Source organism: Onychostoma macrolepis, chromosome 14, assembly GCF_012432095.1.
Source record: "Onychostoma macrolepis isolate SWU-2019 chromosome 14, ASM1243209v1, whole genome shotgun sequence".
In the NCBI taxonomy this organism is placed as follows: Eukaryota; Metazoa; Chordata; class Actinopteri; order Cypriniformes; family Cyprinidae; genus Onychostoma; species Onychostoma macrolepis.
In genome coordinates this window covers 27547527-27574516 of record NC_081168.1, presented here as the reverse complement: position 1 = coordinate 27574516, position 26990 = coordinate 27547527, and the positions used below count along the sequence as shown (strand labels likewise).

The window sequence follows — 26990 nt, the reverse complement described above, 5'->3', positions numbered from 1 at the left end:
CCAGGGGAGTGAGGTTTACTTGTGCTGTATGTGCTTACACTATATATTATGTGCTCTGCCATCTAGTGTATGAATTTAGGATAGATATGAAGAATAGTGTGTCTCTTAATAGAATATAACATTTTCTTTTTTTAACAGGGAAGCAAAATGACGTTTCAACCTGATGTGATTCTGCTACATTTAGGCCCTCACCTTACGCTATGTACAGGAAAATCTACGACTACTGAATGTATATTAAAAATGGAATGTGAGAAAACATCTTAAACCAGCCAGTGGGCAACTTGATATCAATTTGACGTCAAATATTAGCCAAGACTTGATCAAGATGCTGTAATATAATTTTAAATTCATTTTGGACAGCATATTCTTCAAGTAGTAATTGGGTGAAAATAGGAAGTTAATCCAACACTGAAATTGATTTAATGTATATGTAGACCAATATGTTTGACGTTCAGTAAAATCACATTTCATCAAATCAACGTCATGTCAAGTTTTTGCGTAAATTTTGCATATTTACCTCCTTTTTGACATCAATTTTGATGTCCTTTTCACATCTATTTCCCACTGGGTAAGCTGGTTTGCTGGTGTCTCAGCCTGGAATGATGTTGGTTTTAAATGGGACACATTTCAGGTGGTCAAACTGGGAGACAAGCTGATCGCCTGGCTAAACACCACCTTAGCCAACTGGGAAAGCAGTTTAACAGCAAATCATTTAAGGATGGTTTAAGCAGACTTTTAATCACAACTTTTATTCACAAATATATTGTGTTCAAAATATGTTCTAAATTCCTTTAAGAGTTGAAGCTGCTTCCGGTTTAGGTGGCTTTACAGTTTTATATGACAGCTGTCAAGTGGGAGAAGAGCTTTCACAAAAGTTGATGCTTCCAGCTTCTCATCATCATGGTTTCAAAAAACAGAAAACACATCATACTGTACATGTTCTGATGTACTAAAACAATAGGCTATATTAAACAGAAAATAAAAATGTGTAATTATAAGAGTATGACAAAATTTTTTTACTGTTTTTAGTCAGAAACCCATAATTACCTAATACCATTATCATGTGAATGACTATGATGTGAAAAATCGTATAAAAGCAATGTTAATCAATAAAATTCTAAGAAAATTCTATTTGGATTATTTAAGTGTCCATATTATGATAACAAATTGCTGATTTTTGTCTTATGTGTTTTTTGTCTATATTTAGTGTATTTTAGAATTTATAATATAATATAAATAATCCTATATGTCATAACCAAAATTATTTATATTATAATCTTACTTGTCACCTGTATAGGTACAAACTATAAGCTTATTTGTCAAAACTGTAGGCTATTCAGGTCTTTCGTCCAATAACCTTATGTGTAGCCTACACACTGATTTCATAGGTTGTTGTTTTCTAGCCTGTTTACTAATACGACTCTAGAGAAAAGAACAGTCATCTATGTAAAACAACCGTTAAAGTTATTTAGTCATCCCCCTCAATACACTCACTCAGACACAGTCCGGTTTCCTCCCCCCACCTACGTGCAGCTCGCCCTCGCGCGCGTTACGTATCAGAGATTCCGCTGCGTCCCGCGTCCGTGGGCAGCCGGTGCTGGACTATAAACGCTGCCGGGGTGCGCGTCGCTCCTCAGTCGCACTCGACTCGAGCACCAGAGCTGACCGTTAGAGCAGATAGCAGCTTGCGCTTAGGCTAACTAGCTCTCGGTTTGGATTTTGGGATGGAAACTCGTGTGACTGCGCGGAGCGCTCGCGTCTCCAACACTCTTACCTTCAAGAGTAAGTACCAACTTTTTTATTGTAACTATTACTAATGTTTAATGATTATGCATATTTTAATTTCAGGCACAATTATAGACATTATTTACATACAAATGCATTTTGATTATATTGTGCTAAAACAGCTATTCTTATATGGTTATGTTAGATATGTATTGATGTACATTTAAATACATTTAATTGCATATTTAATGTTATATTTTGAATTTTACAAGATGCAAACAAATGTAACATAAGTAGCCTATCAAACAAAAGCTAATACTTATCTCTACTTTTGTTTGATTGACATTAATTGATATATATATATATATATATATATATATATATATATATTATAAATTATACAACATATAAACACAAAAATACATGATAAGTATGAATAAAAAAATTATAATATACACATTTTTGTACATGAAATTGTAGCGTTACATTTTTAAATTTTCCATTTGGAGTCCCAGTTTGTTCTGACCTCAGTACAGCCACTTCTGATTAATCAATAAGTGTATTGCGACTAGACAAATAATGTTTTATGTGCAACTTTTGATGTAACCAGGATAAATATAGAATAATCAATCATTTCTCAACGTTGAGAAACTTACAAAGCTACTGTTAACAAAAACGGGTATGCAGTTATGCAAAAAGGTAACGCAGTACAATTTTCACATTAGTCCTGTGCAGCGGATTAGTACATCTTGTCCTGGAAGGGATGTGGAGTGACCAGGTCAGGTAATAGGAAAATCTTGTGCAGGCAACATGAATGCACGCAACATGATTAATTCACGCCATGCGTGTCTTTAAGCGCCATGTTATTGTATAGAGTCACCGATCCCGTGAGGTCCCCTCTTAAATATTCATGAGCTGCAGTAATTGAATCGGCTTCGGTTTCACAAACCTGAAGTTAATCCGACCTTTTTTGTTTCACGCACTCTTAGGCACTGTTCTGTTCTGTCCTGGATTGACATGGACAGAGGGAGTCTCTGACTGCACAGAGAGTCTTTTTTAGAACTGTTTTCTTCATGCTGAATATATGTAGATATTACTTAACCCAGCAATGATATTTCAAATAGCTGCTGTTATATTGCGTTTAATCCCGCATGATAAATGACAAATTGTTTCCTCATGTCTGTATCACTCCAGAACTTTAAGAGGATGTGGAACAGCTTCTTTTCAAATGTGAACACGAACATCTTGTTAAGTCTACCTCTTTCTCTCTCCACAGGTGGTTTGTCTCTTTGGTTGGTGATATGGTTGTTGGCATGTCGCTGTGCACCGGGTCAGGCATGTCCCAGGTTGTGTGTATGCTACCATATGCCCATGACTGTGAGCTGTCAGTCTCAGAACTTCACCGCTGTTCCAGCCGGCGTACCCTACGACTCCCAGCGGGTTTTCTTGCAGAACAACCGTATCACTGAGCTCAGAGCCGACTCCTTTGGCTTCGAAACACAGGTGAGAGCATATCTAGAAGTAACATCACGCTGAATTTTTTTGTGTGAAGATTTAAGCAGAGATTTACCTTTGTCTTTACTTTCTGAATCCGCAGGTCCTATGGCTGTATTCCAACAACCTCACATGGATCGAAGCAGGTGCATTCAGTAATCTTCGTGTACTAGAGGAACTAGATTTGAGTGACAACCCATCACTGCGCAGGCTGGACGGGGGTGCGTTCAGGGGACTGGAGCGCTTGCAGAGTCTACACATGCACCGCTGCCACTTGACCGAGCTGCCTGCTGACCTCTTCCACAAGCTCTACAGCTTGCAGTTCCTCTACCTGCAGGAGAACCAGCTGAGCCACCTTGCAGATGGCCTCTTTTCCGACCTGGTCAACCTCACCCACCTGTTTCTGCATGGCAATCGTATCCGTGTTCTGTCTGAAAATGCCTTCCGCGGCCTGGTAAATCTTGATCGCCTGTTGCTGCATGACAACCGCATCCGACAAGTCCATCGGCGAGCCTTCCGTGACCTGGGCAGATTGACCATCCTCTATCTCTTCAACAACTCTCTCCAGGAGCTTCCAGGCCAGGCGTTGAAGGATACATCGTCGGTGCAGTTTCTCAGGCTCAATGGTAACCCCTGGACCTGTGGCTGTGAAGCTAGGTCACTATGGGAGTGGTTCCGCAAAGCTCGGATCTCCAGCTCAGACCTAACCTGCTCTTCACCAGCCCCTCGTAAAGGCCAGGACCTGAGGTTCCTGCGGGAGCTGGACTTTGCCCTCTGCCCGGTGCCTGACCCAGGATCCCTGGCTGGCACTACAACCACCACCTTCAGCACCAAGACCCGTTGGTGGTTCTCCAAGAACAAACCGGCCTCATCATCCAAGAGCCACTTTCACAAGAGCAGCGAGACCCTGAAGGCCTTTCCATTCACCTCTGTCAAACATCCCTCATCTTCATCATCCTCCTTCTCATCCAAGTACGATCTCACTGCGGAGGAAGCTGCTTTACCCAAGCTAGAGCCTGAAGAGTACTGGGCAAACTATGGCAATGAGGATGCAGCCTCAGTCCCCTGTTTCGAACTTGAGTGTCCACCAGGTTACGACTCTCCCATTCTCCCATCTTCCTCTTCACCTTCACTTCTGTCCTTCCTCTCGCTCACAGCACTTACTCTCTCTTTTCACCTTCTCTTCGGCTGAGTTTTCCTTCTCCTCCTCTTTTTCTTCTGTTATACTTCACTACCTTTCTCCTGCAATCGGGCTTATGCTAATAAATGCATAGAAGCAGCCATGTAGGAAAGGGTGACAAGACTGGCACTCAACAACAAATTAAACACAACATACACTGTGCAATTCATACAGTACAACTGAGACAGGGCTACTGCATGCACGCACTCCCAGCAGGCTTTGCAACACCACCTCAAGTGGCGTCCTCTCTAAAATCAGAGAACACAGGACAAGTAGAGGAACAAAGAGAAAAAAGGGAGTGATGTGGAAAATGAAACTAGAGGTCAATGTCAAAGATGGCGGGGAATGTCTCTGCATGGAGAGGAAAACTCTCATGATGACAAAGAAGACTACGTCATTTATCAATGACCATCACATCATCATGTAAATAGGAAAATACATAAACTAGACATATTTTTCCAACAGGACACTGTCAGTGTCTTTTTGTTGATTGTTGGGTGCTAAACCAGATACACTATCACATACAGTTGCTCCAAAAAGTATTTAGGCAATTATGCTACAAATTTAAAGAACATTTTAAAAACAAATAATAATTTTTGATTTAAAATGATTAAACTATAGAAATATTGTATTAGGATATATTCTGATTGTCAAAGTGAAATGTGCATGGTTAAAGTGATTAACTAAAAACAGATGCCACGTGCTTTGATATTTTATTTCCTAATGCAATGACATTTTCAGGAGTGGTTTAAATGTTCAAATATTTTTGGGGCCACTGTAAACAATACAATGAACAGATAGCTAATGGAAGAAGTGACTAACAAAGGCCGTCACTAATGTATTTCATTTGTTAAAACCGTGTTAAGTACTTTGGTTTGTGTTAGTTAATCTGAGTTGTGCCAGGTACATTGAGTATCAGGTGAAGTTAGGGCAGGAAGTCAATGTTTAATTCAACCTGAAGAACTCAGAAACTGCTTAAGGTGAGAGATCTGTGCTTTCTCTGTGTGTAAGATATCACATAGTCTTTCTCTCTGAGCAAGTTGACAGAAAGAAATGTTAAACACAAACTTTGTCTTTGTCTAAAAAAAAACTAAATAAAACCACCATGAATAAATATTCATTATTATCGAGTGTTTTATTGAGTGATCTCTTGTTTTGCAGTATTTGATCTGTTGGTGTGTGGATGTGGGTGTTTAAGCATTAACTAAGCAGATGGTGATGGAGAGGCAATTAGATTTTTAAATCTCACCTCAATGTTAAAATGGTTAAAATACAGTTTTTAAGTCCCCAACAGAGCATTCAGTTGCATTGCAGCCAGTATGCATGCAAGAGACTATTTCAATTAGTTAAAACACAATCTAACATTTATATAACATTTATCTATTATTTAGAATTTCTCCCCTGACAAGTCACTAGACAACACCCTTCAGCAATCCAAGTAATCTGAAACCCTTAGAAGAAAGGTGTATTGCTCAGAGGTCTTTCATAACACATTTAACGACTTGATGTTTAGGAATCAACTTTATCTCTGATGTTTTTCCCAAAATTTCTTAGGAGAAATAAAATAAATGAGAAAACAATACTAAAATAATAAATATATGAAAAGGTATGATAATGTAGATAGCAAATGACAATCTGACCATTACAAGGAGACACTTTCTTGGGAAATAATTTCTTGGGATAAACAGATGTACTCTCTATTTAATCTCGTTTGCTGTGTAACAACAGGTCTTAAATAGAGCTTTCCTGCGTATAATGTGTGCGTATAAACCATATGTTTCCATATGTGTGCGTATAAACTTTCAAAGTGACTTGACTGGAAATTTCTCCTCTGAAGACGCACTTGCTCTATTCTCCCACAGAGTGCCTTTTGTTCTAGGCTGTCTGTTCGGCATTGTTCTGCTGTCTTGTGTGTCAATCACTTGCATTCGGGCATTCATGAGCTCGCCATTCATTCAGCTCTCGTTTCCTAAATCTCATCATCTCCTCATACGCTCTCCCCAGATGGTTCTGTTTGCATGGACGTGTGTTGGCGTGGCTGTGACGTGCATCATCAGTCGTGTGTCATGCCTGAGAGAGTACAAGTGCATGTGCTTGGGTGTCTTAGAGCACAAGTGTAAATGTTCCATCTGCAAGATCATTAGCGCTATTAATTTAGAATGTGGGGAGAGACTAAAAAAAGATAAAGTTTGAACCACAAATAACATTCTGTTGCTGGGGACAAATAAGGCCATACTCCAATAACACAGTACATTACCTGCAATGGCTAGTGAGTGTATAAGATGGGATGTACACTAGCGAACAGTTTCAGATGGAGTGTACACTACTGATTGCAGATGGAGTACACACTAGTGAATATGCATCAGATGGAGTATACACTAGTGAGTGCATTAGATGGAGTGCATCCGATGGAGTGTAAACTAGTGAATACACATAAGATATAACGTACACTATTGTGAGTTTGCATCAGATTGAGTGTACACTAGTGAATATACATCAGATGTGGTAACATATGTACACAACAGATTAAGTGTACACTAGTGAATCAGATGGAGTATACATTCCTGAATATGACATACTGTGTCACGGGCTTGTGGTTTTAGCAAACATAAAATAAAAGACTTGGAGAACGAAATAAACATAAACACACTTTTCCATTTATTTGACGTTAAAACGAGACAAATACAAGGGGAAAACTGAGGACTTATAAATGGAAGAGAACAAAAGAGCAAACAACATAATCCAAATCAGGTGGGGACAATGAACGATAATTAACTAACAAGAACAGGAACTAAACCAAATAAGGAAAAACAGGAACTCAGACGGGTCGACACGTGACATACTGAGGGTACACTAGTGAATATTTATCAAAAGTAGTATACACTAGTGAGTGTATTAGATGGAGTGCATCAGACAGAATATAAACTAGTGAGTGACAGCACTGGATGAAGTACACACTAATGTGTGCATCGAACATTAGTGTACACTAATGAGTTTATCAAACAGAGATTATCAGATAATATGTATCTGATTAAGTATACACTAGTGAATATTTATCAAATGGAGTATACACTTGTGAGTACATTAGACGGTGTGCATCAGATGGAATATACACTGGTGAGTGAATTTGATAGAGTGCATCAGATGGAATATGCACAAGTAAAAGCACCGAATGATGTATACACTAATATGTGCATCAGACAGTGTGCATTAGTGTACACTAATGTGCTTATCAGATGAAGTGTACATTAGTGAATATGTATCAGATGCATATCAGTCAGCATGGAGAATGAATGGAAGGATCATATACAGTGTGTGATGTGAGGAGGGGGGCTGACGTGAATTAGTCGGGGTGATTAAGAGACTGCGTCAGCAGTGTGGGGGTCTGCATCTTTTCCCTCTCATCCCCACCAAACTTCTGTTCTGAACTAAAAATACGCCATGCCAGAAGGCACCCAGAGAGGAAGACAGAATGTGTGTGTGAAGGACAGTTTGAATAAAGGTATCTGAAAATAACAGCTCGAACAACTCTGAAAATAACTGTATCAGTTTAACATATGGGAATTCACTAGCTGGAGCGGCTTGTTTTTGGTGGTTTGCATCAGGTGTCCATCATACATCATCATTCATTCATCACTCTCTCCAGATGAGTGTTAATCTGCACTATGTTTAATCATGTAGCTCACACTGATTAAATCAAATCTCTCTTTTTCTGTCCAACTCTATTTTTGACAGGCAAGTTTGTTCAGGCTTTAGCTGAGATCATCTCTCTGGCTCAGGAATCTGTGCGTAAACACACGGGTGGTTTATTTCCTGTTTGTCAGCGAGTACGAGAACATTCTGAGGTGTTCAGCCTCACTCCTGCTGATTTCTTTTACACTCTGCTCCTCCTTCTTTCATCGCCTTCATTCACACATGCATCCATACTTTTCTGGCTGCACCTTGTCTTCTCACATGTCTTTTTGTTTATCAATGGTCTGCCGCTACAAAAGTTTGTCATCTCCATCTGGTAAGTCTAGCACAGTGAGATGAACTCAGGTCAGGTGAGTGAGACAGTCTGCAGTCCTTTTTCCCAATCCCAGACGGCAAAAGGATGAGGGACGGATTATTAATTTACTGCCACCTACTGGCTGATCTAAACAACAACTTGCTTTCAAATAAAAATGTGCACCACCCATTGTCCTGTTCACCTCTGATTTAAACTTTAGAATAGTTATCCATCATTTCAATAAAGCCTTCAAGAGCACATGTGAAAAAAATACAACTTTATTTATTGAAACTAAAAGCAGTCTGACAAGAGCTGAAGTGTCTTTAAATACTCATTATAACAAATATTTACGGTGCATTCATTTATATTTGTTCACACAATTTCAATCCGACAAAACAAAATGAAGCAGCCTCTGGAACCTTTGAAATACGAATGTTTCTCTTTGGAAACGTTTCATAAAATGTTTAAAAACATGTTTTGTACAACAAACTGAGGAATGGTTGTGTCACCAAAGTTTCTAGTGGTAAGATGAGTTTGTATCTTTCGTCTAGATACTGCACCTGTGTGTGTTTGAGAAAAACAGTGAGAGACAGAAAGAGATACAGAATAGAGAGAGAATATGATGTGTGTGTGGGTTTTAAGGCCAGATAATAAAAGCTAGGGAGAAAAACAAGAAAAGGAACAAAAACTATAAATTATAATGAACACAAATTTCAAACAAGAGAGAGGAGAAAGGAAGAGGAATCAGTCTTACAGCCTAATTTGGAAGAAGAACATTTAAGAGACAGTATCTATCCAGAACATGATCTAACACTCTGATAAACACGAGAGAAGGACACATCCATACACACCTTCTCTTCAATCTCTTTGATTTGTCTTCTCTGCATGTCAATCTTATCTTCAAGTTCTCTGATCCTCTGTAAGTCAAATGATAAAGTACATGAAACACAACAAGAGATATTTAGAATAGCTGATTTATTTCATACAATGAAAGTGAATAGGAACTTTCATGGAAGAGCAGCTTGGACATGTACTTTTTGGCAATTTTGCTAATTAACACATGCACCGATCCCAACCTGCTGTGCAGACTGGAGGAGCTCCATACGCTGTTGTAGGACGAGCGTGTCGGCATGGCGACTCTGCCGCAGGATCTGTCTCCGCACTGCATCCATTGACTCGGCCAGCTTCGCTCGCTGCCTGTCACTCAGACTCTCCCCCACACAGCTGTCTGGATCCTGCTGCAGGGCAGCGTATAATGTGGCCTCCAGCTCCTGCACCCTCTAAACACAACAAACAAACATTTAAACAATGCTTTATAAATGGCAAACGGTATTGAGTTAAATATTAAATATTGAGAAAATGTTTTGATATATTTACTGTAGGAAATTTATAAAATATCTTCATGGAACATGATCTTTACTTAACATCCTGATGATTTTTGGCATAAAAGAAAAATCAATAATTTTGACCCATACAATGTATTGTTGGCTATTGCTACAAATATACCCGTGCTACTTGTGACTGGTTTTGTGGTCCAGGGTCACAAATATGGTACAAATTGATGTCCTGACACTTTCTAAAAAGAAATTAAGGTACTTATTGTACAAAATAACAATTAATTTTTTTTTTTTTTTTTTTTTTAAATGATGAACTTCATGTAATCACTAAAAATACAGTACATTCTTTTTTACTTTCCCAGTAACTGTTTTTGTCCGAATTAACCATATAACTGTTATCAAAGATATTGTAAGAAAAATGAGCAAAATACACTTCCTGTGATCAACTACCACACCAATGGGACACTATTGTTTAAAAGTTTGGGCTCAGTAAGATGTTTTTAAAAACTTGTCAACCCCAAAATTTAAACAGTAGTGTAGGGGTGTCCCCGACTAAGGATTTTCATAGTCGAATCAGAATTTTCGAATCATGCCGATAGTCGACTGATAGTCAAATCATATATTTGGGGGCGGGGCAAAATACATTACCAAGAGTCAAGTCAGAGATTCGACAGTCATAAATACACAGGGAAAATGTGTAACGGACGCCTCGCAGATACAAACGGGGTAAATAATGTTTTATGTTTTGATTAAAAGATAGTTAACATTAAAAGTCAGCAAAACCCTTAAGAATTCACAACATTTTATTTTTATTTTTTTCAATAGTGCTCTCATAATAACATTATGTATATGATCATAATTATAGTTGGATTTATTCACGCACGTTAACATATTTATTTAAAGCTTCTTTCTTTTCAGATTCCTATTTACAGCATTATCTTACAGCATTATCATAATAGGCTGTATATTAACCTATTGGGAGAAAACGGTAGTTCCATGTGAAATCAGACACTGAGCACCCCTGTATAGCCAAAATGGCATGATCATAACACCCCGCGAATATTCGACTGTGAGATTGGGAGTCGAATCAGGCTCCTCGAATCGAAGCATCGAATCGTCGACTATTCGGGGACACCCCTACAGTAGTGTATATATTATTTCATTTATGATAAATATAATTTAATATAATTTGTTTCCAAACTAGCTATCTGCTGCTGAGTGGCTTAATTAAGGTTAAATTACATTTTGGTATGTTTTCATTTCAGTAGAACCTTGGAATTACAATTTTTATTCATTATAAAATAAATAAATAAAATGAAATGACACAAAATATTTTAGAAAAAATATATGTATCTTGGCCAAATAGTAAATTTTGGCCTTTTACTGACATTGTTGAGAATAAAATCTAGCAAAAATGTCTGTAAATGTCTTCACATATACACACTGATCATACGTAGGTATCCAGAAGTATCCATTTACACTGCTACATAATCTCAAAGTCCTACCAGTTGGGACTGATCGAGAGCTTGCTTCCTGTAGTCTAGTTCCTCTTCCAGGAAACCTTTCTGTTTACTGAACAGCTCCTGTTGATAACATCGGTTCACCACGGTCAAGACAGGAGCACACACAGATGATAAATTTTTAATCTAGTGTCATCAAGCCTCATCTATAACTAGACCGGCTGTTAGAATAAACAGTACAACACATTCATCTCAGATGACACGAATGGATGTTCTCACCTTCTCATTCTCCAGATCAATCATTTTCTGTGTCAGGGCTGCCTCTGTGCTGTCGATCTGCTTCAGCCACTGGTCACAAAGACATCATACAATAGAACCACTGACAAAATATAAGGCATCTTATCTTTGAGCATTTAGAGAATGAAGGAGAAGATACCTTTTCACATAAAGACAGCACAGTGCCTGCTTGAATGACTGTCACCTGCTCCTCGTTTCGCAAGTTCTGCCAAAGAAAAGTGATAATTTCAACTCTCTTTTTTGAGAAACCGGAGTAATGCGTGCACATATAATGGCAAAAAACATACCCCATTATCCCCAAGAATGTCAAGCTTTTTCATGAGGTCTGGAATGATGACATCCTAAACCAAACACACATGAAGATGAGGCCAACACACAGTATGTTATCATACGGTACATATATGCACCTGTGTGGAGTGTGCAATTTATTGAATTGTATATGAATTGTATAGTATAAAGTATATTGTATCATATTGTATAAATCAATGGAGCTAAACACACATTCCTTCAACCGCACGTTACTATAGTAAGTACAATATACAGTTTTGAATTAAGTACCTTAACATTTGTAACTTAAGATGGTTAAATGCCTGCAGTGTGTGGGGTTTTACCTTGACACCCTCTTGCTGGCAGTGTAGCTGTAGGCTACTGTTGTTTTCAGAGGCAGAGATTTGCAGGTTAAAGGCAGGAGAACGGCGTTCCCTCTCCTATAGTTAAAAAAAAAAAAGGATTGGTGATGAAATATAGAGAATGCATTTGGGGGCTAATAGTATCTGGAGAGAAATTTTACTTTTAAAGTAATAAATAATTTAATAAAAATAAATTAAATAAATAATTAAATATTTCAGGATTGAACCAAAAAATAAAACTTTCTTCAGATGAACACAAAAGGTAACTGTTCAATCCAATGACATTCAGACATCAGACAAAATAAATAAATGTAATAAAAGCGAGTGCACTTTAATGACTGTTTCATCACACACTATACAATTAAAAAGTCCACTGTGTAATGTAATTAAAATTTTACTTCATAGTAAATGTAAATAATGGTTACTGATCTTTTGTCATGATTTAAAGAAAACAATATGCATTTAAGCGTCCAAAAACATTACATTTACCTCACACGTAAGCATATTGTTTTAAAGTAGGCTATGAAAATGTATCGCTATATTTTAAAAGAATACTAAAGTGTACTTTTTGTCACAAGGGCAGTTCCTTTTTACTTGCATGAAAAGAATAGCAGGGATTTTCTTCAAATATTCATTATCTGTGTTTAACAGTATAAAGAAAGTAATATGGGTTTGAAATAACATAAAAGGTAGTGGTGACATTTTTGACATTTGTGTGCTGTACATTGGACGCTTATAAAAGACTTAAACATACAGATGTGTTCTTATCATACTTCATACAACAGTATGGAACAGAATGTATGCAGATACTATGAATGTTGTTGAATATTGTAGGCTCTGTGACAATCTGCTTATGTTCCTCTACTGCAAGTCACTTTGGATAAAAGTGTCAGAAAAATGCATAAATAAGTGTAGAAACCTCTACTGATCACATGACCTATGTGTACAATATTAAGGATATTCTAAGCTGTGTGTAATCCAGTCATTAACTAAAATACTTCAAAAATTGTAGAATGCTAAAGGACAATATATATATATATATATATATATATATATACAGAGCTGGGTAGATTATTTACAAATTGTAATCCGTTACTGATTCCAGGTTACATGACAAAAATTGTAGTCAGTAACGTAATCCGTTACATTACACATTTTAGGTAATATAATCAGATTACTTTTGGATTACTTTTGATTTAACTCATTCATCACATCAATTTAAATAGCATTATCTTGTACAATAATGATGGAAAAAAATGCAAAGTGTAAGAAAACTTGTTCCATTCATTGTAATTTACAACATGAAGTGCATTAAACATTATATTACATCAAGGTTTCCCAAACTAGAGTTCGTAAAGGAACTGCAGGGGGGTTGTGAGTTTAATGAAAAGCTGACAATTAATCATAAAAAATGAAAATAAATAAATTATTTTCCCCTTTCGAGGGAAGTCTCTTCACTCGGTAGCCATATTTGCAACGCCTCCGGGCAGCTCGTACAAGACCAACCTTAATGAATGGGGGAATCCTGAAATCTCAAAAACTATTGTTGAACTCACAATTAAATTGCATATGTCAAATCAGCAACAAAAATCTGAAATTAATTGGCCCATGAATGTTGTTTATTATGCTAAATAGCGTTTAAAAAGCTTATTTTTCAGGCTAGACCAGCCAATGTGCATGTGGAGTCATAACGTGCTTAAGACTGCGCATGTGCATTGGCTGGTCTAGTCAGGTTTCTATGGGAAATTTGGCTCTTTCATTTAGAAGGTGGGACTATTCCTCCATATTGTGCGTTGCAATTTCTCCCATTCATAAGAATAGGAGTAAATGACATCTCTGAATTCAATAATGAAATGCCTTTAACTGAAAATTGAGTGTTTAATCTTATCATTATACATTACTGACACTCTATCCTCCAATTTGATACTGTTAAGTGCTTTGACACAATCTGTATTGTAAAAGCGCTATATAAATAAAGGTGACTTGACTTGACTTGACTTGACTTGACTTACTAAAAAAGATGAAATATTTTTATTTACCTGCATGCCATGTGATCATTAATCAACATCAAAGAAACCGTGAACATGCAAATGTTTTACTTAATTATTGAAATATTTATTTTTAAATATAAGGGGTACTTAAAGCAAATGTATTTGGTGAATAAGGTTTAGATGACAAAAAGTTTGGAATGCCTGCATTACATGTAACTAAGAAATAATGTGAATATGTGCATTTTAATTAGTTATAATTAATAATACATGGTTAAAAAAAAACTACAGAGTAATAATTCAAATAAAAATGAATGTGTTCATCAGTACTTGATGCAATATTGAAACCCTTCTTAAACCTGAAATTATTTTTGTAAATCCAGTGGTCAAATTCTTTCACCACCTGACTAATGACTGATCTTTGTGTGAATGTCCACAAACTGGACTATATATATACATATTATATATGTATATAATCGGTAGGCTATTTTAGAAAGGAAAATTTAAAAGATGAAAAAGAGAAATTAGGGAGAATCAATGAATTATTATTCACAAAATAGCAATAAATGATTCATATGTAATCATGTAATCCATAAAAAAGTAACTGTAGTCTGATTACGAGTATTTTAAAATGTAACTTACTCTAATTACAAGTACTTAATTTTTGGAATCTGATTACGTAATCCAGATTACATGTAATCAGTTACTACCCAGCTCTGTATATATATATATATATATATATATATATATATACACACACACACACATATAAGAGAGAGAGAGAGAGAGAGAGAGAGAGAGACTTCTTTGTTTTTTGGGCTCCAATGACATTCAGAATGTCTTCATTTATGTTCCGCAGAAAAAGAATAAAGAAAGTCATACATGTTTGGAGTAACATAAGGGTGACGGACGCGGAGTCATTTCTGTAATCAAACAGTATGCACTTAATTATATGCAGCAATTTGAACTAAGAAAGAGCTCTTTCTAATTGGCAGCTGCAGTTACCGTATACTGCTAATTGGATTCTGTAAATTAAATAACTTCTCACAAATATTTCACAATGATCACACAGAAATATTCAACACCTCAGAAGATGCATAAAATTGTACAAGCATACAAAAAGAGTACATAGGTATATATATGTGTGTGTTGGGATGAATCATGATCTGCTAACTGAAAAGTTGACATGACCAATAAATAATAGTGAGTTTTTGTGTGTACACAAATAAAAACACATGCAGGAAGTGCAGTCAAAAAGAGAAAAAGAATAGTGAGGAGTTTCATTCAAATAAATTTTATTCCACTAAAACTTATAATTAACAAAACAATAGTGATATAAATATACAGTTCTTGAAACAGAAAAAAAAAAACATTTAAAATGTGTATGAAAATATCTATAGCAACATGAAAACAAAACTCAAAGCAGTGCCAGTTTGGTGTATGTAAGGGGTAAAATGGATTCATGTATGTAGCTTGTGTAGACATGAGCCGGGTTTGGCCGTCCCTGTTTGCTGCTGTGGGAGCAAAACAGATTCTCTTACTTCCAGTTCTAGAATGCGGAATTCAAGCAGCTCATTCTGATCCAGAGTGTCTTGAACTTCCGAGCGTAATCGCATTTCACACTGCTCCAGTGATACTATCTACCACACACACAGAAACACACACCAGAAGAATGTTAAGTGTTTATGTTTGAGTAGCCTATGTGTAGATTGTAGGAAACAGCGGACAAAGGCTGTACCTTTTCTCTGAGTTCCTGGTTCACCCTGAGAAGATTTTGCTTTTCCTCCACCCACTTTGAGTCCTGCATAACATAAAGCCACATACAAACACACACACACACCACTACAAATTACACTACTAGTACTTATCTAACACTCATATTATCACTAATCACACACACAATCCACACTCTCATGTACTTGTGTCAACCCAAATAATCTCAGAATCAATTATCAAATAATCAGTTTTAAACATTGAGCTCAGCATAAACAAAGAAACACATAGAGAAAAAATAATAAAATGAGAAGTTAAAGATGGAGAAATGGCTGAGATTTATTAGACTGCATGCAGGTAAGTCCATTTCCATATTTTACAGGAAAAACAACAACAAAAACATAAAACAACGAAATAAGAGAACAGAACATAGAACAGAAAGGAAATACATGCAAGAGCAGGCTGACCAATGACAAACATTCACTGTGAACCAACTGTTTAAAAATTAAGCCAAAAATAGCTGTGTTCGGAATAGCATACTACCCTACTACTCTTACTATTTACAACAGGGAAACAATGCATTTCCATTACCAGTGTTCCAGTGTGAACTGAAACAAATATAAACTTTCATTTTTAACTCTTTTTGGTCTCTCTTTTTTTTTTTTTCGAACAAAAATTGGAGTAAAAATACTATATTTGTATTTCTAAAATAATAGATGGTCAGCATTCACACCTACTTAAACATGCAAATAAACATTGTTGCACGCTACTATTTGAAACATTTAGCAAATGTTGAATAATTCACAGTTCTGTTTCACATACTATTAAAGGGTCATGAAACACTAAACTAAATTTTCTGAGATTTTAACAAGAGTTGTTATATCATAGAAGACAACGTTAGCATCCGTTAGATAGATAGATAGATAGATAGATAGATAGATAGATAGATAGATAGATTTGATTACGTTGCTTCATTAAGTTTTTTCCTTCAATAAAAAAAAGTTACTGTCTCATATATCTGTCTTTTTGTCTGATTTTAACATACTTTTGTAATGTAGTTGATAGCTGCATTTTTTTTTTTTTTTAAATACCTATGGGAAAATTAATAGAACAAATACCTCTGGAACCAATGCCCCTGAAAAAGTGGGTGTGCACTCATGCACTTTATAGGGGGGTTTCATGACCCTTTAAAAACAGTAAGCAGTAAGCCAGTCCGAGCAGATCACGTCAACGAAAGAGCAGCAATATATTTGTGCCCTAGTTCACCCTCAATTTTTGGTCAGCGGACAGGATATTCTGCAATTCTCAAATCTAGTGTTAAGGCAGCCTGTGAAAACAAGGTTATAATATAAAAGGGAGACAGCAGGGCACAAATAGCACGAATATGAAACGATTACACCATAATTAACTGTGCTGATCGATTTGATTAAAATATACACTGAAAAAGCAAAGTAAAAAGCACTGGTCAAGGAAAGGAAATGCACAGAAAACTGTAAAGTATGACTGACAAAATCTGTACAGTATGACTGATCCTGTGGGGGAAGTCACATGATTTGGTGCCATATCCTCTCTTTGTAGCGCCAGCAAACAAGCATGGCTGTCAGAAAGACAAGCAGCAAAGCCAATGTGACTGGAGTCAGGGGTGTCTTCTCCCCGCCCTCTTTCTTATTTACCTGCCCCTTCTCTGCCAAGCTCCGCTCCAGGTCGGCAATCCGTGCCTGACAGCCAATCAGCTCCGTCTGCAGCTGCTCCCGTGTCTGACGGACAGAGCACAGAGCCAATCAAAGAGCCAGCCTAGGGCATATGTACGCATAAACAGTCTATGGCTTCTTTTGAATTTCAGAAGAATTTCAAATGACAGATGTTTGAAATTTTGGTAGGTTTTTTTTTTTTTTTTTGAGGCAGGAATTTTCGGCCATGCTTGCTACAATGCTGGCTGTGATCAACAGATGAGTGGTATTTCAGTGTGGGTAAAGGAGATTCTGAAAAGGTCTTGGAATTCAATTCATTTAAACTGTATTTAAACATTGGTGCGATTTGATTCAGATCTAAAAATTATCAAAAAAAAATAAATAAATAGTGGTAAGAAAATGATCCTTCAGAATGTCCAGTGTTGGTGGGGTTAAACATGCGTCTGTGGAGTTGGCGTCATGGGCCCTCACCCTGCAGTGTCTCTCAGGGTCCAGAGGCCCCGTAGTCTCCTGCAGAAGTGCATAAGCTCGCTGAAGAGCCTGGTACTCTCGCGTCAGCTGCCGAAATCGCAGCTCTGCCTCCTCTCGGGAAAAGCCCTGACAAATAACAAATGCAATTCCATTTGTCACATTTGTTCATGAGAATTCTGGCCCAGTAATTCCCAGCTGTTCATGTAAAATATGAACTCACTTAACGAGACATATGCTCACCCTCAAGTTGTTCTAAACCTGTAGGACTTTCTTTCTTCTGGTGAACACAAAAGATTATATTTTTTAAAATTTTGGTAACCAAAGAGTTTTGGGGGAGGTGGTGTGGAGTTTATACAGCACCAAGAAATTCATACAGGTTTGGACCGACAAGGGGGTGAGAAAATAATGTCAGAATTTTCATTTATATGTGAACCATTATAAAGAAAAAGCTAGTTAAGTAGTTCCTGAATATCAAAAACACAACTCAAGACAACCTCAGACAAGTTTGTCTGATTCACATTTCGGTTATTATTGTGCTATCAATTTTTTGGGATATGATTTTGCTTGCTTGCAGTGGGAAAATCTTTTTGAAGACAAAATACCAAGCACTGAATCAGGTAGGACTGGGTTGCATGATTTCAGATTGTTCAAACGCACCTGGTTTTCCAGAAGATTTACACAGAAATTTCTTCTGCTTGTGTATCATAAGGCCCGTTATATTTAATACAATTAAAGTGTATTCCTGTAAAAGTGTCTGTAATTATCATAAATCACATCGTTTCACAATACACATTGTCAAGTCAAGTCACCATTATTTATATAGCACTTTTTTACAATGAAGATTGAGTCAAAGCTGCTTTACAGTATTAAACAGGGAAATAGTGTGCCGTTCTCCTCTGGCCAGACGAAACCAGCAGTCTGCAACAAAGTCAGATTGTGCAGAGGATTGTATCATAATACACAATGTTTCAAAGCAGTATTACAGGAAATCATGATGTTATTGTTTATAATGTTTTAATACATTAATTATAGTCAAATTTAGCAGATAAAATAGATTACATTTTCTATGTGTTTTATATTGCTTTACATGAGCACGCTGTATATATACAGATAAAGCTGGGTATAATACATACCCGAATTTATACAGCTGTGCGATAATACAGTTTACATTGTTCAACAATAAAATGTTTGTTGTAAACAAACAACTGTTTACAGTTAGTAACAGTTTCAGTCAGTAAACTAAAATCAAACTTAAAACAAATCAAATTTGTGCCTAATTTTTATGACATTTAGTGAAGAAAATCTTATTAAATGAACAGCATATTCGAGGGAGCTGAGAACACTACATGAACACAATGTTATGGGATCGTCTTCATGGTGCAGTTAATGACTCGCATATAATCCCACTCCTCATTAACTTGCTCTGGCTATCAGTAAACAACATGAAGGTAGGGGGCAACTTATGAGCAAGAGAACTGCTGAGACGCCTCATCATGGTCCCTTGAGCACAACACTTAACTCCATCTGACCAAATAACAAGTCTAATTCAAATGAATGCTTTGAATTAAACAAACACTGTAGTTTGACACCATGTTTACACTCTCCCGGGCTGCCAAATTTATGAAATGAATATGCAGACTACAGTTTTATACTGTCAGAAGATAATCGAAATGTAAGGGTGGTGTTAATGGTTGTTATGGTACTGCTATGTGGCTGAGTTGTTTTCGCTGTATTGCTATGTGGTTGATCAGAATTACATTTTCATGGATAGTAAGTAGCTTTACTGGGTTGTTGCTAGGTTTTTTCTTACTTAGAAAAATAATAATACATTTCTCTTTAATATGCTAAATTATTTTATGTATGATCCATGTCAAACGTGCAGAGCAATTTACACACTAGCAAATCACTGACACTAAAAACATGGATTTTGATAAGTGTTGAAAAAAATGTTTAAAAATTAAAATCTTCTCAGGAACTTTGATGGACAGCACAGGAAAATATGATTTAACGGGATAGTTCACCCAAAAATGAAAATTTGATGTTTATCTGCTTACCCCCAGGGCATCCAAGACGTAGGTGACTTTGTTTCTTCAGTAGAACACAAACAAAGTCTGTTGTAGTCTGTCAGTCATATAATGGTAGTCAATGGGACTCACGGCTTTAAGAGTAAAAAAAACATACACAAACAAAACCAAATTAAACCCTGCGGCTCGTGACGATACATTGAGGTCTAAAGACACGAAACGATCGGTCTGTGCAAGAAATTGAACAATATTTATATTGTTTTTTACCTCTGATACACTGCTATGTCCGCTGTCCTGAGTGCGATGCATTACCACCACCTATCTCTCAAATGGACAATCTCAATTAGGAGTGTCAATGGTCCATTTGAGAGATAGGTGGCGGTAATGTACTTATAAGTCTGCAAGCCGCCATAAAGCAAGAAGAAGACGCGTCAAACGTCGGCTACTGTGAATGCGCTCAGGACAGTTGGACATTGCGGTGTATCACAATTAGACCTCAATGTATCGTCACGAGCCGCAGGGTTTAATTTGGTTTTGTCTGTGTATGTTATTTTGACTCTCAAAGCCATGGAGCCCATTGACTGCCATTATAAGAGTGACAGACTGCAGCGGTTTGAATTAAAAATCTTCGTTTGTGTCCTTCTGAAGAAACAAAGTCACCTACATCTTGGATGCCCTGGGGGTAAGCAGCTAAACATAAAATTTTCATTTTTGGATGAACTATGCCTTTAAGAGACGTAAACAGGATTACAATTCTAACTGGTGCATTTGGTTTGGATGTACACTACCATTCAGAAGTATAGGGTCAGTAATTTTTTATTTACTGTCATTTTTAAGGAAGGTAATGTCATTGCTGAATAAAAGCATCAATTTCTTTCTTTAAAAAAATCTTTTTTCAATAGATACATTTACAGTACAATGTTATAAAAGATTTCCATTTCAAATAAAAGCTGTTCTTTTGAACCTTTTATTTATCAAAGAATCCTGAAAAAGTGCATCACGGTTTCCACAGAATTATTAAGAAGCACACCTGTTTTCAACATCGATAATTATAAGAAATGTGTCTTGAGCAACAAATTAGCATATAAGAATTATTTCTAAAGGATCATGTGACACAGAAAACAGTAATTGCTTCTATAAATTCAGTTCTGCCCTCACAAGAATAAATTACATTATAAAATACAAAACAGTTATTTTAAATTGTAATAATATTTCACAATATAACTGTTTTTACTGCATTTTTGATCAAGTAAATGCAGCCTTCGTGAACATAAGAGAGGGGAAAAAATCTTACTGACCCCAAACTTTTGAACGGTAGTGTAGCTGAGCTGCAAGAGTGTTTTGTGCAGGTATTAAGGTTTGTAAAATAATTAATTACATGACATACATCTTCAAGATCCTCTTCAGGGGTGGCAGGGGTGTGATCTGTGCGGTCGGTGTTATATGATGTCAGAGAGGATGTTTCAGAGTCGACAGATTCTTCGTCAAATCCAAAATATGTCTCCACAACATGCCTCTGAAAAAGAAAGAAACCAGTGCTTAAATATTATACAGATATTTACATTAAACTAGTGTAATAAAATCACTTACTAATCTAACTAAAGTCCAATTTAACTTTCAGACAATATCCGCAAGTAGCCTATACCAAAAAGAAACATGCTGTAACTTTCTGCCTCCCCTCTCTTTTGTTTACACAGATAAAAATCCACCCACAGGAATTATGATGGTAATGCATGACCAGAAATTCACCTGCCCAGTAAAAGCAGTGCCACGGAAAAATTAATGTGAGTGATTTGACAAAAATATGACCCCAATCGTTTCTGCTTTTAAACCTTTACGGATGTCTTACATTAAGTGCATTACTGTAAATGTTCATATTTACAAAACGAGGGAGTTAACATTATTGTCATTACTACCCACATATGCAGTGAACACAATGTGACTTGTTTCTAAATGCAAAATAATCATTTAAAAAAAAAAAGCCAATTTTCATGGACTGTACAGTATGTAACTGACACGCAGATGTCCTTTGAATACACTATGCAATCACTCTTACCATCGTGTTTGTAGGTCATCTCCTGACAGCCAGAGAAATACAGACACACCAGAGCACACAGACACAGGAACATGGAGAGATACAGCACCAGCAGGAAGTATTCTGGCATACTGGATGTGTATATGTGCTCCTCAGTCCAGTGTCATGGTATGCGGTATATCCTTTTAACCTCTTTAACCAGCATCATCTTCCTCAGTGTTCACAGGAAATGAGAGTTACAAATGTGTTTTAAAGCCTATGTTGCGGTAATGTCTTGATGTTTCTCTCTTGCGTGAATTTATAGTCAAGTCCACTGACTCCACCTCCATAGCAACGGTTCTTGAGAACGAACAACTAAACCCCACCCCACAGCGCCACAAACACACACACACAGGTTTACTTCATTAAAATGAGAACATGCAGTACCATATACAATAAAAAGCTAATCACAATAAGCTTATATATTAATTACTTCATATATTACTGACTATTATTACTCAAACATTTTTAGAATAAAATAAAACATTATTTAATTTTTAAATTATTTTTTAAATTATTTTTTCAATTCAGGACATCCTCAAATGTTCCCAAAGGAGGTTTTGTCAGATTTAGCTAACCAAAAATGAATAATTTTGTATCCAAAGTACAGTGATGTAAACCCAAACACACGCAAACTCTGAAGGACAGTGGCATACAGAAATAAGGAAAGTGACTTTTGCATTGTGAAAATAGGGTTTTTAGTTGTTTGGATGACTGGTTTAACCTTCTAGGCAAAAAACTGAAATCAGAGACTGTTTAAGTGATGTTTATCTGGTGAAAGCACGAGAAAGAAAAAAGAACTTGGCTTGACTCAGAGGTCTCGAGAGGCCAATTAATGCTCCAATGTAACCAGCACACACATGAAGAAACACACACTCACTCCTCGGAGGAGACAGTTGCTTAGTGACAGTGTCCATATGCTTTAAAGAAACGAGAAAGTAACCAGAGCAAAACTTCCATCAAAGAGACTCCAAATATGGTTTAATATAATTCTATGAATGAGAAGATCAGCTCACCCTGGGCAACTTGATGTTTTTTCGCCTGTTCTTTTTGTTGATTATCAGCCTGTCCCGTTCCTGAAAGCACATCCAGACATCACATTAAATAAGTTGTTAATAATACGATACAAAAACACACAACTTAGAATCTTCATTCAGCAGAACATTTAAAGAGTGAGTTTCTTTTCACATTGAATCAAGTATGAGTGTTACAGTCCAACAAGTTTATACTACTGTGCAAAAGTTTTTTTTTAAGTCTCTTATGCTCACAAAGGCTGCATTTACTTGATGAAAGATATGGTAAAAACAGTAATACTGAGAAATATTATTACAATATTAAATAGCTGTTTTAACATATTTTAAAATGTCATTTATTTCTGTGATGGCAAAGCAGAATTTTCAGCAGCCATTACTCTTCAGTGTCACATGATCCTTCAGAAACCATTTTAATATGCTGATTTGGTAAAAACAGTATTTTAATTTTTTTTTTTTGCTGCAATTTAAAGCACTCTTGCTGAATAAAGGTTTTTTTGTTTTTTACTTTTGAATATCTTTAAAAAAAATTAATAATAGTGTATGTAAACATTGTCACATGCAATACTGCTTTATTGCTGGCAATGCTGTAATATCAGCGCGCATATTAAAAGAAGTCATTAGGGAGGGGAAGAGAAAATGAGAGTGACGCAGTAATTCATTTCTAATTAGGCTTTGCCTTAATGAAGTAAACAAACTAATTAACAGACACAGAACTGATTACCAAACACAAATAATTACAGGGTGAGACCAATTAGAGAATAAGCACACACAGTACACACACACTGACACATACACAGTTTATAAGCTAAAAACCAGGCAAGGACACAAAATATGTCTCTAGAAATAGATTTAAAGAAACATAAAAATCAAAACGGACAATCTTTCCTTTTTAAAATAAATTTCCCGGTTTTATTGTGTGCTTATCATTGAAATGTTAATTTTCATAACCTGTAATCACAATCTTAAAAACATAAAAGTTCACCTATTATGGTTTTTCAGAAATTACCTTTCATGTAGTGTGTAATATAGCAGTTTGTGGATGTAAAAAGTCTGCAAAGTTTCAAAGTGTATGACACATGATATTTCTTTCTCAAATGAAAGAACTGATTCTGAACTGCCTGAAACAAGTCCTCAGTAATTCCAGTCTTATTTCTGGCACAAGTAGGTTGCTATGTAGGTTTGTGACAAATCTGCATTATGATCTTCCTGCCATGTGTAGAAGACACTATTTTCTGCGCTCCAAAGGTGAAACCACTTTGCATGTACTTCCAAAGGAGGAGTCAAAATTTATTAAACAGTGACACAGCAGTATAACTCCAACCTCTCATTGTGTTCCCGTCATTTTATTCACTTGTTACTTAAGTCACTTATTCACTAAAGATGGTGCTGTACACACTTTATTTTGACCATCTCGTGCCTCTGGAACACAGCCTGTAAGTATACTTTATTATTTATGCATATATTTTCTACTTAGTGTTCAAAATGCATAGCTTTGTGTTGTATATAGTGTATAACAAGTGCACTGCTGTAACCCTCTGCTAACTAGCTAACTCACTTTTGTCTTGAAATTCTCCTGCTCTGAAATTCTAATTGCAAATATCAACATGTGTGTGTTTATGGCTGACAGAAACAAACCTGCGTGAGCTCATCAATAACACCACGCTGCTCGCTGATTTGCAAGCGCAGATACTCGACTTCCTGTTGCTCGTGGGCGTGACTCAGGTCAGTTAGAGAGGTGTGTCTCTTCAGCCCACCCGGCTGCAAGTTCTGCTGGGATTTCTCTTTCTGAGGAAACACAGCGACAGAGGTGTACTCTATAAACATTGTGTGTTTAAGTACAAATGTAATAAATGTTCATTAAATTAATAAAAATGTTATTCAGAATGTAATAACTTTCTTTACACCTGAAACAAATTCTCTTTTCTGATGATGTAACAATAGCTGAGCCAATCAGATTATTAAAACCATGTCCTGTCCAACATTATTTCCCATAATTTTCAGTTTTCCCTTAACAGCACACCTGTTCAGCGTTCTCTCTGCTGATTGTCTTCAGTTTGTCCTCCATGCGCTGTAGAGTCTGCTGCAGTTCTTCATTCTTTTTATTCAGCCGTTTATTCCTCTCCATGAGAGGCTTTATCTCTGCATCTGTTTCTCGCACTCGTTTCAGCTGTATGACAGAGAGAGACTGATCTACATACAGAGTGAAAGACATCTGTACTAAAGTCTAATCGGGATTTCCATCATAATTTGGAAGCTATCATAAAGGATCTTATTGTGTGAGAATTATCTTACAGATTTTTTACAACACAAAATACAAATCTTTTGAGAACTAACCGTGTAATCATTAATTGTTAGGATGAATTAACAGAGGACAAAATGCAGGTTAAATAATATATATATATATATATATATATATATATATATATATATATATATATATATATATATATATATATATAAAATATATTAAATAATGTTTGGTACTTGATATAAAATCTGGGTCCTGAAGCAAAACCAGTTGAAAATCACAAAACATTGTTCCCAATAATCTTTCACTATTACAAGTTTAACATCATGTACATTTACTGCAGAACATTGTCAAATGTATGTTTTAGAAGGAAAAACTATTATTTACCATTTAAAAAAACAACTGTGAAAAACAAAGTTCCCTGTGTGACACACCACATATGATTATATTTTGTTTCTTCATATTTATGTTAACAGAAATGCAAAAAAGAGTGATTTGTGTTTTTTTAGTTTATGATTATTGCATTATTTTAGTATAATGTGTTACCCTGATGGTGTTTTGTCTGTATCGTGCATCAGCTATAAGTGAGTACTGGCCATGTTAATGAGCAGGACATTTGCTTTGGATTCATCACGTGGCTTTCTATTGTACCACCTTGTTATCAGTACATTTTAAGGTACAAAGCATTTTGGTAGTTCAGGTAGCTTGGTATATTAACATTTTCTCATTTAATGAAATACTCAGTTATAAATGTTAAAATACACATGCACCAATATTCCATCCAACTAAAACTGAAATATTGTCATAGTATTTTTACACTGAATTTTTGGCAAACACAGCTGCCATTTTTTACTGTAAATTTAACAGGTTATTTTACAGTGTATTTACAGTGATATTTTTCAGATAAGATCCTATTAAATAAATTCCTATCTGATTTTTGTCCTTAGTTTGTTGAGAGTGTGTACCAGTTCGTTTCTCTCATCTGAAAGCAGGGTGTTTCTATCCTCTAATTTCCTGATGACTGCCTGCAGCTCAGCGATCTTCAGCTGAAACCTCCTGAAATCCCTCTCATCCACGTCCTATGAATGGATAAACATACTTTATTGTGTGATGGTAATGGTGTGAAGTTCAGCATGCAGGAAAAAGCTCTCTGCCATGTTAGTCCAGCTCTAATGAGCGTTTATGTTCCTGATGATATAAAAGCTTTTTATCAGCCATTTCTGATTGCAGAACAGTACAAACCTGATTATTGACAGAGTCTGAGTTTTCCCCGAGAGACGGCGCCACCTCTCTCTTTGGACTCCCATAATGCCGCTCTGACTCCACCTTCTGCAGCAGCAGACGCTGTGTCTGTCCCGCCTGCACTCCCAGCTCTTTTTCCAGTGACTGCACCACACGATCTCTGCTCTTCAACTCGTCCATCTGACACAAATATACATCTGAGTATATGCTTTTTGTGGTCCATTTCACAAAATGTCCTTCCTTCAGGTCTAACTGCTTAACTAATAGCAAAAATAGCATTGAGGTAATTCCTAGTTATGCACAGATATAGAAACTTTAAGATTTTGGGCCAGTAAGATCTTTGTTTTTAGATTTAGATTTTTGACAATAAAGACATTTACAATGTTACACACTAC

At 36.3% G+C, this 26990-nt stretch overlaps 2 protein-coding genes across 5 annotated transcripts in view; one reads left to right on the top strand and one right to left on the bottom strand.

The window, feature by feature from the left end:
* The first annotated feature begins 1522 nt into the window (after positions 1-1522).
* Positions 1523-5499, top strand: rtn4rl2b (reticulon 4 receptor-like 2b). Its single transcript, XM_058798170.1, has 3 exons — positions 1523-1782; positions 3002-3228; positions 3323-5499. Exons 1-3 carry the CDS (start codon positions 1725-1727, stop codon positions 4409-4411), a joined length of 1374 nt encoding a protein of 457 aa, XP_058654153.1. The 5' UTR covers positions 1523-1724; the 3' UTR covers positions 4412-5499.
* A 3176-nt stretch (positions 5500-8675) lies between these two features.
* Positions 8676-26990, bottom strand: part of jakmip1 (janus kinase and microtubule interacting protein 1) — a 32536-nt gene continuing 14221 nt past the window's right edge. For 2 of the 4 annotated variants that reach the window (XM_058798422.1, XM_058798423.1), the window contains exons 4-21: positions 26596-26775; positions 26319-26432; positions 25126-25272; positions 24741-24890; positions 23088-23147; positions 21385-21513; positions 17974-18099; positions 17485-17568; positions 15837-15899; positions 15640-15738; positions 12093-12188; positions 11769-11822; positions 11621-11686; positions 11464-11532; positions 11230-11307; positions 9464-9667; positions 9239-9304; positions 8678-9044 (exon numbers count right to left, since the gene is read on the bottom strand). In XM_058798422.1, coding sequence (XP_058654405.1) covers positions 8841-9044; positions 9239-9304; positions 9464-9667; positions 11230-11307; positions 11464-11532; positions 11621-11686; positions 11769-11822; positions 12093-12188; positions 15640-15738; positions 15837-15899; positions 17485-17568; positions 17974-18099; positions 21385-21513; positions 23088-23147; positions 24741-24890; positions 25126-25272; positions 26319-26432; positions 26596-26775 — 1989 coding nt within the window. In that variant the 3' untranslated portion in view covers positions 8678-8840. Of the gene's footprint in view, positions 9076-9238; positions 9305-9463; positions 9668-11229; positions 11308-11463; positions 11533-11620; positions 11687-11768; positions 11823-12092; positions 12189-15639; positions 15739-15836; positions 15900-17484; positions 17569-17973; positions 18100-21384; positions 21514-23087; positions 23148-24740; positions 24891-25125; positions 25273-26318; positions 26433-26595; positions 26776-26990 lie in introns of all 4 variants that reach the window. The other 2 variants (XM_058798425.1, XM_058798424.1) reach the window with 2 other exon arrangements.

Bases quoted from the DNA above. Each gene is read 5' to 3' on its own strand.
- rtn4rl2b (XM_058798170.1), top strand. From the start codon at position 1,725: ATGGAAACTCGTGTGACTGCGCGGAGCGCTCGCGTCTCCAACACTCTT. The intron at 1,783-3,001 runs GTAAGTACCAAC...CTCTCTCCACAG, and splicing joins CAACACTCTTACCTTCAAGA to GTGGTTTGTCTCTTTGGTTG. The intron at 3,229-3,322 runs GTGAGAGCATAT...CTGAATCCGCAG, and splicing joins CCTTTGGCTTCGAAACACAG to GTCCTATGGCTGTATTCCAA.